At 38.9% G+C, this 14,161-nt stretch overlaps 1 protein-coding gene across 1 annotated transcript in view; it reads right to left on the bottom strand.

Moving 5' to 3' along the window:
* Window positions 1-14,161, bottom strand: part of NCK2 (NCK adaptor protein 2) — a 52,664-nt gene that overhangs the window by 19,966 nt on the left and 18,537 nt on the right. Inside the window, exon 2 of the mRNA XM_021414069.1 lies at window positions 9,085-9,326. Coding sequence (XP_021269744.1) covers window positions 9,085-9,310 — 226 coding nt within the window. The 5' untranslated portion in view covers window positions 9,311-9,326. The remainder of the gene's footprint in view (window positions 1-9,084; window positions 9,327-14,161) is intronic.

Genomic DNA, 14,161 nt, shown 5'->3' with positions numbered 1-14,161 from the left:
AACATTTCACTGCAACTACATTTACAAAAAATCTGCCAAAAGGTAGGGCACATCCTGGTCCGTGTCATTTTTTTTTTTCCAAGTTTTTAAAGCAGCAAATTCTTTAAATAATCCATCCCAATATATAATTTCCACAGAAGAAACTTTCAACAGAATGTAATACGTGCAACTGAAATTTGAAATAACAGCCAAGCTGTGTTCCAGGTGCCAGCTGGAGCTCAGGGGCACTGCAAGAAGCAGCAGGTTGTGCTTTCACGACTGCCGTTTCTGACTTTACACCTAGGATCAGATAAAAGGCCTGCTGTACACATCCGGCACCACAGGCCTTTAGTGAGAACAAGCAGCAGCATTACCAAATGATGCTTGGTGTTTTTTTTTCCCCCCCGTATACTGCCCTACTATTTCAACCTTTTTTTTTTTTTCCTTTTTAGCACAAGTTCTTTTTGAAGTTATAACACAGTATTTTTGAGAAAGTCTAGTTTTAGTTCCACAGAACACACACTTCAATTTGTTTAATGCTACCTTTACTGGACAAAGCTTACTAGGCATAAAAGTTACGTAAATTTTTAAATGTATACGGTACACCCGTAACTGTAAACGTGCAACTTTCTTTTGCATATTCTGGGTTACTATTTTAGCATACATAAAATAACAGTAACACCAATTCACAATAACTTAATTCTTCTGCTGTTACATACATGTATACATATAATCAAACACTGAGACAGCAGACTCTACCCTGTCAGCAGGATCTTCTTGTATCATGCTCCACAGATACAGATACTGCTATTAAATGTCTCTAGACCTTCAAAGATCATCAGCAGACTGCAGAAAGCAGATTAACCCAGATCTAGGTTGTGAGAGTGATAAGGAAGACGTATTTCCAAAAAGTAGAAAAGCAGTCGAATTCCTTGCTATACCACTCCAGTGGCATTAGCACCACTAATTCCTAACCCTGAATGCTACAGATGAGAACAGAAGAAACATATTCCCAGTGTTATGAAATCCCTGTGAATGTATTCCCTTTCTGTCTTCTTGGCATCTAGTAACAGCAATCCACTATCAGACTGACTTCCTATTGCTCTGAAGACAGTAAAAAAATCAGTTGTTCAACCACCCAAGAAATTACACCTAAACAGTTCCTATCAGCTTTTGTTACCACCACAAAATCATGCTCTTCAATTTCATCACTGGTGAAATACAAAGACTTTTGACGTCCTTGTTTTGAGCAATGCAACTTAAAACAGTATGCGGAACAGCGGAGAAGTGCTTTTGTTGAGCAAAAGCTCAACTATAAAATAGATTATTTTAACACAAAGATTCTGGGAAGCTTAGCATCAATTTGTACTGCATACGAAAACTTTGACTACTTCCTCTATATAAACATGACCTAAAATTTCAGTATGGATACTGCTTATAAGTGCCAATACAAAGTGAGTCATGCTGTCCTCCAAGAGATGCGACAGACATGTCAGTATTGTCATGCCTACAATTTTTGACAAACTAGGAAGTTCAGAAGAAACATGAAGCAATATCGGAAAAATATTTTAAGTTCTGTTGTATTCTTGCAGGAGGATTTTACTATTAATTTCAGCTAGAGATATTTCACAGAAATTATGGAATCCTTTAAGTTGGAAAGGTCCCTTAAGATCATCAAGTCAACCATCCACATAACGCTACCAAGTCCACTGCTAAACCATGTCTATTAGTGCCATGTCCAAACGTCTTTTACACACCCCCAGGGATTGGGACTCCACCATCTCCATGGGCAGCCTGTTCTAATGCCAGACCACCCTTTCCATGAAAAAATTCTTCCTGGTATCTAATCCAAATCTCCCCAGGCACATCTTGAGGGCACTACCTCCCATCCTATCATGTGTCACCTGAGAAAAGACCAACACTCTCCTCACTACAACCTCCTTTCAGATAGCTGTAGAGCAAAAAGGTCTCCCCTCAGCCGCCTCCTCTTCAGATTCAACAGCCCCAGTTCCCTCAGTCACTCCTTGTAACTCTTGTTTTCTAGTCCCTTCACCAGCTTCATTACTCCTCTCCGCACGCACTTGAGCAACTCAATATCCTTCTCGTGGTGAATGGCCCAAAACTGGACACAACACTCAACGTGTAGTCTCAACAGTGCTGAGTACAGATGGACAAATCAATTCCCTTGCCCTGCTGGCCCTGCTGTTTCTGATGCAGGTCCATATGCCACTGGCCTTCTTGGCCACTTTGGTATGGTGCTGACCTGTGTTCAGCCAGCTGCCAACCAGCACCCCCAGGTCCTTTTCTGCCGAGCAACTTTCCAGCCACATTTCCCCAGGCCTATACCACTTTATGGGGTTGCTGTGACTCAAGGGCAGCAGCCAGCATTTATCCTTGCTGAATGCCACAGAACTGGATGCAGTCCATCAATCCAGCCCACACAGATCCTCCTGCAGAGCCTTCCTACCCTCAAGCAGATCAGCACTCCTGCCCAAATTGGTGTTGTCTTCAAACTTACTGAGGTTGCAACTGACCCCCTCATCAAGATCACTGATACAGATGTCAAACAAAACTGGCCCCAGTACTGAGCCCTAGGGAACACCACTTGTGACTGCAGCAAATCTGATTTAATTCCATTCACAACAACCCTTTGCGCCCAGCCATCCAGCCAATTCCTTAACAAGCAAACAGAACATCCATGCGAGCCATCAGCAGACAGTTTCTCTGAGTGAAAGCTGTGGGAAACAGTTCCAAATCCTTGGCTAAACAAAGACTTCCTATCATTCCTTCTTTGAAATCTTTATGTATGATTAACACCATGACAAGTAGCTACATACTGTAGAAAATTCAGAACATTGTTTTATGAAAAACAAAACAAAAAAAGCCACAGAACCAAAACAGATTTATTAAATGACTATCATTTCTTACAGGTCTGCAATAGGGAAGTTCAACAACACTGGGAATTCAAAGTTCTAACGAGATAAAAATAATTCAGGTTGTCTTACAAGGCAGGGATGTTTTATTAAAATGCGCTCTATAAGGTTTAAGAGATTGTGACATACATCAATGACTTTATTATACAGTAAGAATGTATTCATTCTTATAGCCACCATTCTTTTGTTCTGTAATAAATTTAACACCCAGAAGGTGTCCAGAAAACACTGAATTTGACAACAACTAATTACAAACAAATAAAAATATTTTCAAAATAGTACTTGATCATCCTGTCATGTTACCAATTTAATGTGTTTTCTGCAACAGTAAAGCTAATAGACCTATGACAGTTTGCAGATAAATGAACACAAATTTATCAAGCAAAGTTTATGGAAGACGATTTATAGCCAGGACTGTGACAGAAATACTATGCATATTTCTCATTATTACATTTTTAGCTGGAAAGAACTGGAAAAAGTTCAGGTAAAAAAACACCATAAGTAAGAGTCAAAGTTAACTATTCCACTGGTGAAATTTGCTAAGTATTAATCTAATTTCAGTACTCAGGAAAAGATTTAGGTGTGATGTTATCAATGTCAAAACACCACCTTGAACAAAGAAGAGCTTTCTGTTAGCACACAGCTCTTAAATCTAGTGGAAAGAGTTATGGCAAGTGACAGCCAGATGGAAGCTAGAACAAATTATGTAAGACAACAAATTTTTACGTGAGATCTAACTACAGATGGAGGAGATGTTTTCTGAAACCTTGTAGTCAAGAAGGGTCAAACTTCTGAAAGGTGTTTTGGCCTAAAACTCTGCAGCCTACCTGGCTGATCACAAAGAACAGATGATGGTTGTCAGAAGGTAGGCATGGGAATAATCAAACACACACCAAAAAACTAGGCATGTGCTTGTTGACAAAATGTTTGTCTGCTGCTGGCATTTCTAAGAATCTGGGTAGAAAAAAAAAAAGTGTGACATAACTCGCCAGAACTACCCAAGTTCTTTTTTTCAAATCCTCAAAACCAAAACAAGAATCAAAGCCCACTAACCCACACACAATTTAAAGACTGATGACTTAATTTGCAGAATAAGATTTCATGACCATACTATGCAGTGATAAGACGGTACTGATTTAGTTTGGAGTTGAAACATTTGTATCAAAAAATAGTGAGCAGAGCCTCTCAACCAACAGTGTTTTCCAATACTGAAGAAAATAGTACATTAGAAATTCTGTATTTCAGCTTTTTACTAAAGTTAGTGTTCAAAGAAAAAAGAACCAGCTTTCCCCTTAGTTATCAGAAAGACATGGTAAATAAACTAATTTGCTCTTACATGGGAAAACATTAAGTATAAAAGGGGGAATAAAAGCTTTTCATATAAATGTACATAAGTATACAAAAGGAAAAATACATTGGAGAGAAGAGAGGTGTAAAACCAGTGATTTCTGGAAACGATAATATTCAAGCACTCAAAAACCAAAGCACGGATCTACAGATTGATCAAGGGAAACAAGTCAGAGGTTCATAAACACAGGAAATTGTTTCTGTATACTCAACACTTTGAAGTAATACTTGAGGAACAGTGATGCAAGTAAGGACTGTTTTCTCTACTTCACATCTCATTTGACAATTCTCCCTTTCCATGTGAAATGTCCAGCATAACAAGTGAATTGCATCTGAAGAAGTTACTGAAAAGTTTTGCTGATGTATATAAGCTTAATAAAGAAGAAATTTGAGGAGTCTTATACAACTGGGACACTCCTGTGACATCTCATCAAGATATCTGCCATCACTATCAGTGCTTATCGCTAGAGTGTTTCTTTTGTTCCTACATATTTTGTAAACATCTCTCCTACTTTCAGCGTCTGCTAATGAACTTCTTTCTTTTGTTGGATATCTGCCAAAAAATACCAAGAACTGAAGCGTCTTTAAAGGTTTTTTTTTTTTATGCAATTGTTTATTAAGGGGAGTAAGATGGGACACCCTTAAGAAACTACCGGCACACAGTACTGGTTGAAAAGCAAGAGTAATTGTCAGAAAAACACACACTGAAATGTAACACCAGCACAGCGCTTCAGGATCCCCTCTCATCACTCACCCTTGGGACACTGCTGTCTCAGGAGCCATACTGGTGGTAGGAAAATGATTTGTAAAGGCATGAAAAAAAATGTAGGGCTATTATTTTTGTTACAGATACAAGTATATTCTTCAATATTTTTGCTTTCTTTCGATCATATTTCTATGCAGTAGGACAGAGATGAAGAAGCAGGCATAGCACTGCTGCTGCAGAAGAGGGATCCTTTCGTCATGGATTCATAGATCTCAAAGGCAGCTCTGACGTAGTACTGGCAAGCATCCATTCAGATCCTGCCAGCACCAGGACCCCAACTATTACAGAAAATCTCTGCTTGGGAGATGTACGCAGGAGGTCTTTCATTTAGCACTTAACTGAAATGTATAAAAAAATATCCTCCCCGCAAAGGAACCACTGTATGAGGAAACTATTTTAAACTTCATTATAATGAACGAAGATGAAATTTTAATCATAGGCCTGGAAAACTGGCTTTTGCCTAAAGAATAGTAATAATTACCAGATTTCATTCAATATGAGCAAACAGAAGACTGCAATTTGAAATGGCTAAATTGCCATTAGCTTTTTACCTTCAGCATCACTCAGTTAAGACAAAAAAGGGAACGAGAAGTTGAATCATTTAAAATACTTAGTAGGTGGCCTAAACTCTAGATTTCCTTCATTAAAAAGTCAGTCGTAGCTATGTGTCTAGAAGAGTTCACTTGAGAAAAGAGATTTAAGAATACAGAAGTAGTATCAAACAGAAAGACGATGAAACCAGACAGATATCAGCACAAAAATAACAAGTCCTGAAATCTCTCAAAGTCGCTTCAGGAAAGCAAGAAGTTTTGGAAAAATTCCCTGATGGCAGGACTAAAAGAAGATACAAAACAACAGAGTAAGCCCTTAGAAGGAAGAAAGGAAAGTTAATGGTGCAGAAAAGACTATTGTTTTGCAAAAAGAGTAAAATTATACAAGAGCAAACTTCAGAAATTAGTGGAGGTCATGTGGGACTTGAGGTGAGCATGTTTTCAGGCCAGAAGTAACTGATTTAATGAACGTATGCTAACAAGTGTTAATCAGCTTTTTAATTTGCATTCAATGCATTTAAAAGAGCTGGTTCCAAACATGTTTTATTTGTCGATGTTCTTTCCGCAAAGTCCCAAACTGCAATGGAAATTCCAGAAGACCAACATCGTGCTGAAAATGGGCAACTATCTTGGAATAGCGAGCTGCATGTTCCAGGTACATACAAGCTCATTAACCTCCCTTGAACCCCAAGTCAAACGACAGGAAAGATGATGAGATTCAATTAAAAATTATTAAAGGTCTGAAATTCAATTAATGACAGTCAACAGTTTTAGGAAATCAGTTTTCATCAAACAAGCTTGAGTTCATTCTCAGATGAGATTAAAAATTTTCCTGATAGAGGCAACAGCAAATAGGTAATAAATCTTCCAAAGCATACTTGGTTTTTCTAAATGACACGCCATTGTATTAACTGGTACCATAAGCTTTCATTAGAACACACATTACATGGATTAAGAACTGTTCAGCTGCTGCATCTTCAACAACAAACCATGGGGACTATTCATTAAATAGTTATGGTATCGATTAAATAAGAGATAGGGAGAAGCAGATCTCCATAGGATCAACAGCTTGCTATAGTGCTGCAATACCAAATATGGATCCAGGCACAACTCTGTGGTCACTCTCTTTAAAGCCCACTACCCTTGCCACAGAAAGGAGCTAAGGACCTGTAATTTCTCTGCTGTGATTCCATAAGATTTATGATTAGTATTTGACTTATCGATTATTAAATGACTCTATTATTGTGGCGATAACTTCAAATTTGAGGTTTAAGGGCTAACACTCATCACCACCAATTCCCATTTGTACTGGGTTACTGAGCTTTTAATTTTTTTGTGATCTTAAAAGAATTTTCCTCTTTCTATAAGGAGAACATGAGTATCGAATAAATAAATAAAATCACATTCTTGCTGCTCAATCAGCACAAAGCGTCCTCCAAGTTAGGACACGCTCTCCTTGTTCTGAATGGGAAGTTACTATATACCAAGACAGGCAAGGCTTAAAGACAAAATTTTACTGGGAAACTAACTCACGACAGGTAAAAAGAAAATTGTACATAGGTCTGATACACAGCACAAGCTTAAGTGTCATCACACAGAGCAGTTCACATTACTTAAACCATAAAGAAAAAAATACTCAAGCATCTACATTTTTGCATGCAAGAAGATGTCACCTCTAACCTGAGCTGATCTTCGGGCTATCTGTGGCTTCAGCAGTTTCTTACCATCACGGGAAGTAGGAACGTAAATGAGCACAAGAGATGCTTTAACACTTAGCAGATACCTGTGGTCACTCCAAAAGAGAACCCTGGGTTCTGTCACATGGTATTTACTGCCTCAACAGAAGTATACACGGACAAAATTAGAAGATATACAGGAAAACTGACAGATTGCAGCTATTGTCCTTCAGAACTGTGTGCAGTGGGCTGAGGTCTGAAAGACGCAACAAGAGGGAAGGTTCATACACAAAACCACCAAGTCTTTCTCACGCTTTTTTTGGTCACCACTGTAGTGCAATGAAGCACCCTACACCATACAGCTTTCGTTAGGGTCAAGGAGGTAACCTTGAACATACGTGAGGATACCAGTTCCTTCACTGTACTTCTGTTGGATGTAGCTTATTTAGATCAGGTAACTACTTTCCACGTTTTACACAAACACTTGATGCATTATCACAACAGAAATGCAGTTTTTTCATAAAATAATTTTAGACTATGTACATTTAGATATATATAAGCAAACTAAGTCTATATAAAGGAGCTTAACAGTACAATTTGGATTTTGAATTTAAGTAGTTAATTTATGTTAGAACTTATTCTTCAAATCTTTGAAGAGGCATAATAACATTTTCTGGCATTCCAATTCCAAGAAAAACTGCAGAAAGGCCTACTGTTTTAAATATTATCCCTTCACATTTGGTAAAACCTTGTTTGACTGCCACTCATTCTGCTATCCTCCATCTCCACGTTGTTTATTGCAGCTCAGCAATGGGTGACATAGTAACGAAAAAGTGACAGAGATCTAAGGGGTTAGACACAACACCCACACAGAACACCTGAAATACAACTACATGAGCAATGACCATGACATTTCTAAGTGAACTTCTTTGTTTTCTAACAAGTCCAATCCCAAATTCTGACTTTTCTGTTGAGTTTGTATTTTCTAAAGAAAATTGAAGCAGAATGAGTTATCCCTACGTAAGACTGTGCAAAGCATTGGTAAAAACCCGAACACTAGTAAAAACACCCCCAAAACACCTCCAGGTAAACTGTTCTGTTCACTACATCCTAAAGCACCACTAGTCATTTTTTTGGCCTCCGTATGCAAGCCGACCATTTATCACTATGTTTAACCTTAACCAACCATATGCAAAGCCCTTTATTTTTCAGTAACTTGGTAAGTCACTAAAATCATTGAAAAATAAAAAACCCCTCATTTAATCTGACTTCCAAATACATTTCCTCCAAATGCACCCAAAGTTTTTCAAAGTGATGTTATTTGATACAGATGGTACACTTGTGAAAAAATACATGCAAATATAAAACAGAGCACATACTAAGCTTGTAAGCGGAAAGATCATCACCTCGGACAGCAGAAGCATAACCCCCTGACACTGCACACAGCCACACCACATAACCCCATTTATGAAGTGATTGAGCTTTGCTATGATAGCAATGCTGAACAACCCATTTACAACCTCGTATTTCTGAGAGGATCTGGCATGAGAGGAGAGGACTCAGCAGTTCCTAACTCAGTGAAAACACTGATCTTCAGCCACCAAAAATACATAACCTCTGACAAACTGGAACAAAAGTAAAACTTTATTCTCCTTTACATGATGTGAAAAAAATAGGTTACACACCATTCTCCCCTACTCCCACTCTCTTCCTTAGTCATTATCCAACACAGTCAATCCAACAATCAAAAAAAGCACACACAAGTATTTACATGCATTCCCAATCTGAAGCTCATCAAGTATACTAGACCTCAAAAATAGAAAAGGACTTACCCAACGTGTCTTTTAGATTTTTAACCAGAGAGCCTTTCTTCAAGCTGTTTTTTCGCTCCACATAATTTGATGGCACGTATCCCGTTTTGTTGGCCGCGTTTCTTACCCTCCACCATGTCTTGGAATCGTCTAATAGCCAAAGACGCTCATTTTTCTTGATGTCAAGTTCTTGGTCCTGCTGCGCAGTGTAATCCCACTTTGCAATAACAATAACTTCTTCTGTCATCTTTCATGGAGTCCTTCTGCAACAAAATATTAAAACACGTTCACCAATCAATTACATCATGCAAGTCTTGCGCAAATTTTTCAAGCAGTTCTGGAATATGCGAGAAAGGGGAAGGGAAAAATGAGGAAGTGATACAGAGAAGATAAATCTCAGAACGGAATTCCTTCTTTAAAAATAAGCAAAGTCATAGTGAGTGACCTTTCTTGCTTTTTCTGCCGCTAAAGTATGAAAATATCTTGATAATAAAGTCCAGTTATAAGATTGCCCCTGAATGTGTATGAAATATTATTCAGATATACATTAACACAGTGGAAGTTACAAAACCCATTTAGCGTTTGCATACAGCATTATAAAACTACACCAAAGTTAGCATTCTGAGTTCTAATCTGAGAAAAAAATAGCAGTATTTCCTTTCATCTTGATTATGATACTTAATACATAAATCCCATACTCACATGCATATAGACAGATTACTTGTAAGTTTTCTGCATTTAAACAGTTATCCATCTTCACTAGGAAGTTAAAAATGCCTCAGTAACACAGTGAGGAAATCTCTGCCGTCAAGAGAGTACCGCTCCAGTAAGCCTTGGTGCAGAACGTTTTGTAAGGGGAGCACACAAGCACAGTTTTAGAAGAAGCATTTGCTTTGTCTTTGCTGCCAGGACAAGACCAGCTTACCCCAGTCCTGTGCTGGGTGGAGAATAGCACCCATTGCATTTTCCTGGATCTCCTTCCATTTCTTCTCGTTCACTATAGTTCTCCACAGTGCTGATCTAGTAATCCTTTTTACTTATCCCTACAATAAGAGCTATCTTCTCAGAAGCTATTTGTCAGTTGCATGAAGACAACCGCATGCCTTCACATTTTTTTTTCCACACATCAGCTGATTACCAGAAACAGCATAGCTCCATGACAGCCAGCAAGTACAACAGCGAGTAATATCAGCACCACTGACATTCTAGTATATCACAATGCCAAACAAAACAGAGTTAATTTTATCCTCTACATTAGAATCATAGAATCACATGGGGGAAAAAAGACCTTCAAGATTATCAAGTTCAACAATTAATCTGACCTACTGAGTCCCACGTCCACGTGTCTGTTAAACACCTCCAGGGATGGTGTCCCTGGTAGTGTAACTGAATCGATGACAAGCCTTGTCAGCTGAGGGAGCCGGACCTATTCAGCCTGGAGAAGAGAAAGCCCAGGAGGATCTCATCAACGTCTATAAAACCTGAAGGGAGGACACAGCCAGGCTCATTTCAGCAGTGCCCAGTGCCAGGACAAGAGGCCATGGGCACAGTCACACAGGAGGTTCCTTCTGAACACCAGGAGCACTTCTGCACTGTGTGGGTGACAGAGCACTGCACAGGCTGCCCAGGGGCTGTGAGGTCTCCTCCCTGGGGACCTCCAGCAACCACCTGGCCATGGCCTTGGGACCAGAGGGACCCAGAGTGCCTTGCCAGCCTCAGCTGTTCCCTGAGCCTGAGATTCAGCCTCCTCCTGAACATCCCCAGTTCCCTCAGCCACTCCTCATTAAGTTCTGTTTTCCTAGAAATTCTTTGAAAAATTTCTGAGAAGTCACTTCAAGTTTTTCAGTTACTGCTGGTGTTTTGTGTTTTGTTTCCTTTTTTTTGGGGGGGGGGAGAGGAGGTACAGGAAAAAGTAGGAAATGAGAATTTGGAAATCAGTGTAGCAGACTACTTGTTTAAAAAAAAAAAGGCAAAGTTGCAGTTTCTCAATAAACAAAAATTTAGTAGAAACAGATCCCAGAGTACTTCAAATTATTAGCATCCAATGATCTTCTGAGCATGATTTGACTTCGCTGCCTCATTTTTAGCAGTCCAGAACCATATGGAAAACCGTGACATCTAACAGTTGACATGACAGAGATTTAAAACGCCATTACCTCATTCAGAAATTGTTCTGTTCAGCATGCAAGTTATACATACCACTTCATTCAGAAAGGGTTCCATCTGCAATTTGTAAGCACACACACTTTCTCCATTTCCAACGAGAAAATGCAGAGGAACATAAAGTAGCTGAAAACTCAATTTGAATATAGGTGTACAAGGCTGACAGCCCCAAGATGAATTCAAAAAGTTGTGATGTTTTGAGCAACAAAGAAGAATCAGAACTCTGACAGTTCGAAACACCTGCGATATATGCAGGTAGAATTGGTATTACAAGAAAAGTCATTATACCTTTAAAAAAATTCCTCCCCCTAAAATAGCGATCCTGGCTGACACTGACAAAGATGTAGGAGAGCCCGAGCTTTCGAATGCTATCTCCAATAAACCACCCTGCTTTCCAACTCACATGAAATGGGCAGATAGCCTACAAATCGATATGCTGATGTTGCCAGGGGGAGATTGCAAACAAGCGTGTTCTGGATGCCAGTGTTGTCAATATAATCTCTCTTCAATTTAGATTGGTTCATTTTATGCCAGCAATTGTAAAATGGTCAATTCTCACTATTCCTGGGGATATGGAGAGCATGAAGAAAAAGGACACTATCAGTTGGCTGACAGTGTCACTACATGCAGTTTCCAATTCTATAAAGGTTTTCACAACACAAACAGGTTAAAATTATCTACATGTATTACAAGCTATTAATCAAAAATAACACGCTAGGTATAATGGAGAACTATTAAACTTTTCTCATTCCTCTAAATCTAAGAAAAAAAAAAAGAATTGTCCCTCGCAGTAAGAGTCAAGTTTTTCCCCAAAGCGCTGTGCAAGGACAGAGGCACAGGAAGAAAAACACACTAACATATGTCAGGGCTGATGACATCGACTACATGGTCCTTGGAAATTCCCTCAGGACAGGGAGCCCTAAGCTACCTGATTTCCACAATTCCAGTCCGTTGTTACATAAAATTGCCACCTTGAATGAGAAATTATGTCATGTCAGCAGGAGACCCTTGCGTTACACAGTTTTTGCAGAAATGTAGGGGATCCAAAGTTCTCAGGTGGCATGTTAATATAGACCCCAATACAATACAGCATTTGTGGTTTTGCTTAATGTCAAAAGCACAAACATTCCTACACAAGAGGAGACTCCTTTTATATAAAGAGTTAAATTGTACCATACATCTGCAGTTAAACATCTGTCCACTTAAAGCTGTACAGATGTGTACAGAGGGTTTTTTTGGCTGCTTTTTTTTTTTTTTTTTAATGTGAGGGATCAAGAATGAACTTCTTAAAATTACTTCCTTATAGTCCTTCATGGAGCCCCTCGAATGAAGTAACAATACAGTTCTTCCTGTGACATTTGCAGAGCAAACATTTCCTTGTATGTGAATAAGAACACATTTGTTCTCCAGGAAGGGGGCTGTAGAATTAAGTTTTGAAATGTTTCTGCCACACAGCAGCATGCCAAACAAAGGATTAGAAGAAATGACATTACTAGATCTCCAGAAAACATAAGGAACAAAAACTGTTACAATCTTCCAAAGCACTCAAGCATTCCCTATAAATTTGACAAGCATTCAGATTGCGAAAATTTCCTCAGTATATTGCTTTTAGACTGCACAACCAAAAATACTGCAGATCCTGTAGGCTCTATCTTAACATGACTCTCCAGTATCAAGAAAACCCATGTCTTCTAAGAGCACACAAGCTTGTTACATATTCCTCCTCAAAAAGTTCAGAATTTCTAACAGTGAAGACCAAACCTACTCCACACATAAGATAGAGAGTATCTCACACTTGGAAAAGCACCAAGGAAAAGCTCTGAAAAAACTATGCAAACTTTGGGGTATATACTTATTTCAGCCTCCCTTCTGCAAGCATTTCCTTTATTGCTAGCAGTGCCAGTAAGCTGATTTGTTCTACCGGAATTGTACACGCGAAAGTGCTGTAACTAATCAGTTACAAACCACAAGAGTTGTATGCTTTTACTGTGTGAATATTAACAGGCTATACAAGTTAAAGCCAAGCTTGTTTACCAGTCGAGGTCCCTTGGAGATCATACCAGACCATCTCTAGTAATAAAAATGATGGGTAAATGGTAATGCTTCCAACTGGATGGAAACACATATACGGTTCAGGTTTACACTCTGAAACATGAGTGCCACCAGGCAAGCTTTAGTTATAACCCCCAACGCAGCTGCAACGCAGCTGCAAATGAGTCCAAAAATAAAAGCTAGTTATTTTCAAAAACCTAGGCTGTTTAAACTTGATTTCTCCAGAAAATATGTAGTGTTTCATAGAATCACAAAGGTTGGAAGAGACCTATAAGATCATCTAGTCCAACTCTCCACCTACCACCGATATTCCCCCACTAAACTATGTCTCTTAGTACAACATCCAAATGTTTCTGAAACACCTCTGGGGACAGTGACTCAACCACCTCCCTGGGCAGCCTGTGCCAGCATCTGACCATTCTTTCAGAGAAGAAATTTTTCCTAACGTCCAACCCGATATTTTCTTCTAGAGATTATAGCTAGAAGTTAAGTAAAAGAAAGTAAGAAGTTAAGTAAGGAGAAAGTGAAAACAAAACTGAAATCAATGCTCTGCAGGAGAAAACTCAATTTTAAGTACTGCACTAGAATGATAAGTGGTTTTATTAGGGTGACCTCAAGCAACTCCACTGTAATGGCAGTTTCATTAATGCCATCAGTACTGTGGAAGTTCCAGGGCGTCTTTCTACTACCTTCTGTATCTAAGCTTCACAGAGGCAGAAGTTAACTTGAGAGGTAATATCTGCACTATGCTTCACCTGAAAAACCACTAACAGATAAAACCAAAGATAACTCAAAAGTGAAACACTAGGAGCACAATGTCTTCTGATTCTAAAAGTGCTGCAGATCTTTAAATGGAGACAAAACTTGAAGTGTAAATGTCACG

This window comes from Numida meleagris, chromosome 1, assembly GCF_002078875.1.
Source record: "Numida meleagris isolate 19003 breed g44 Domestic line chromosome 1, NumMel1.0, whole genome shotgun sequence".
In the NCBI taxonomy this organism is placed as follows: Eukaryota; Metazoa; Chordata; class Aves; order Galliformes; family Numididae; genus Numida; species Numida meleagris.
The sequence above is the reverse complement of the archived record's forward strand: the minus strand, read 5'-3'. Positions and strand labels throughout refer to the sequence as shown.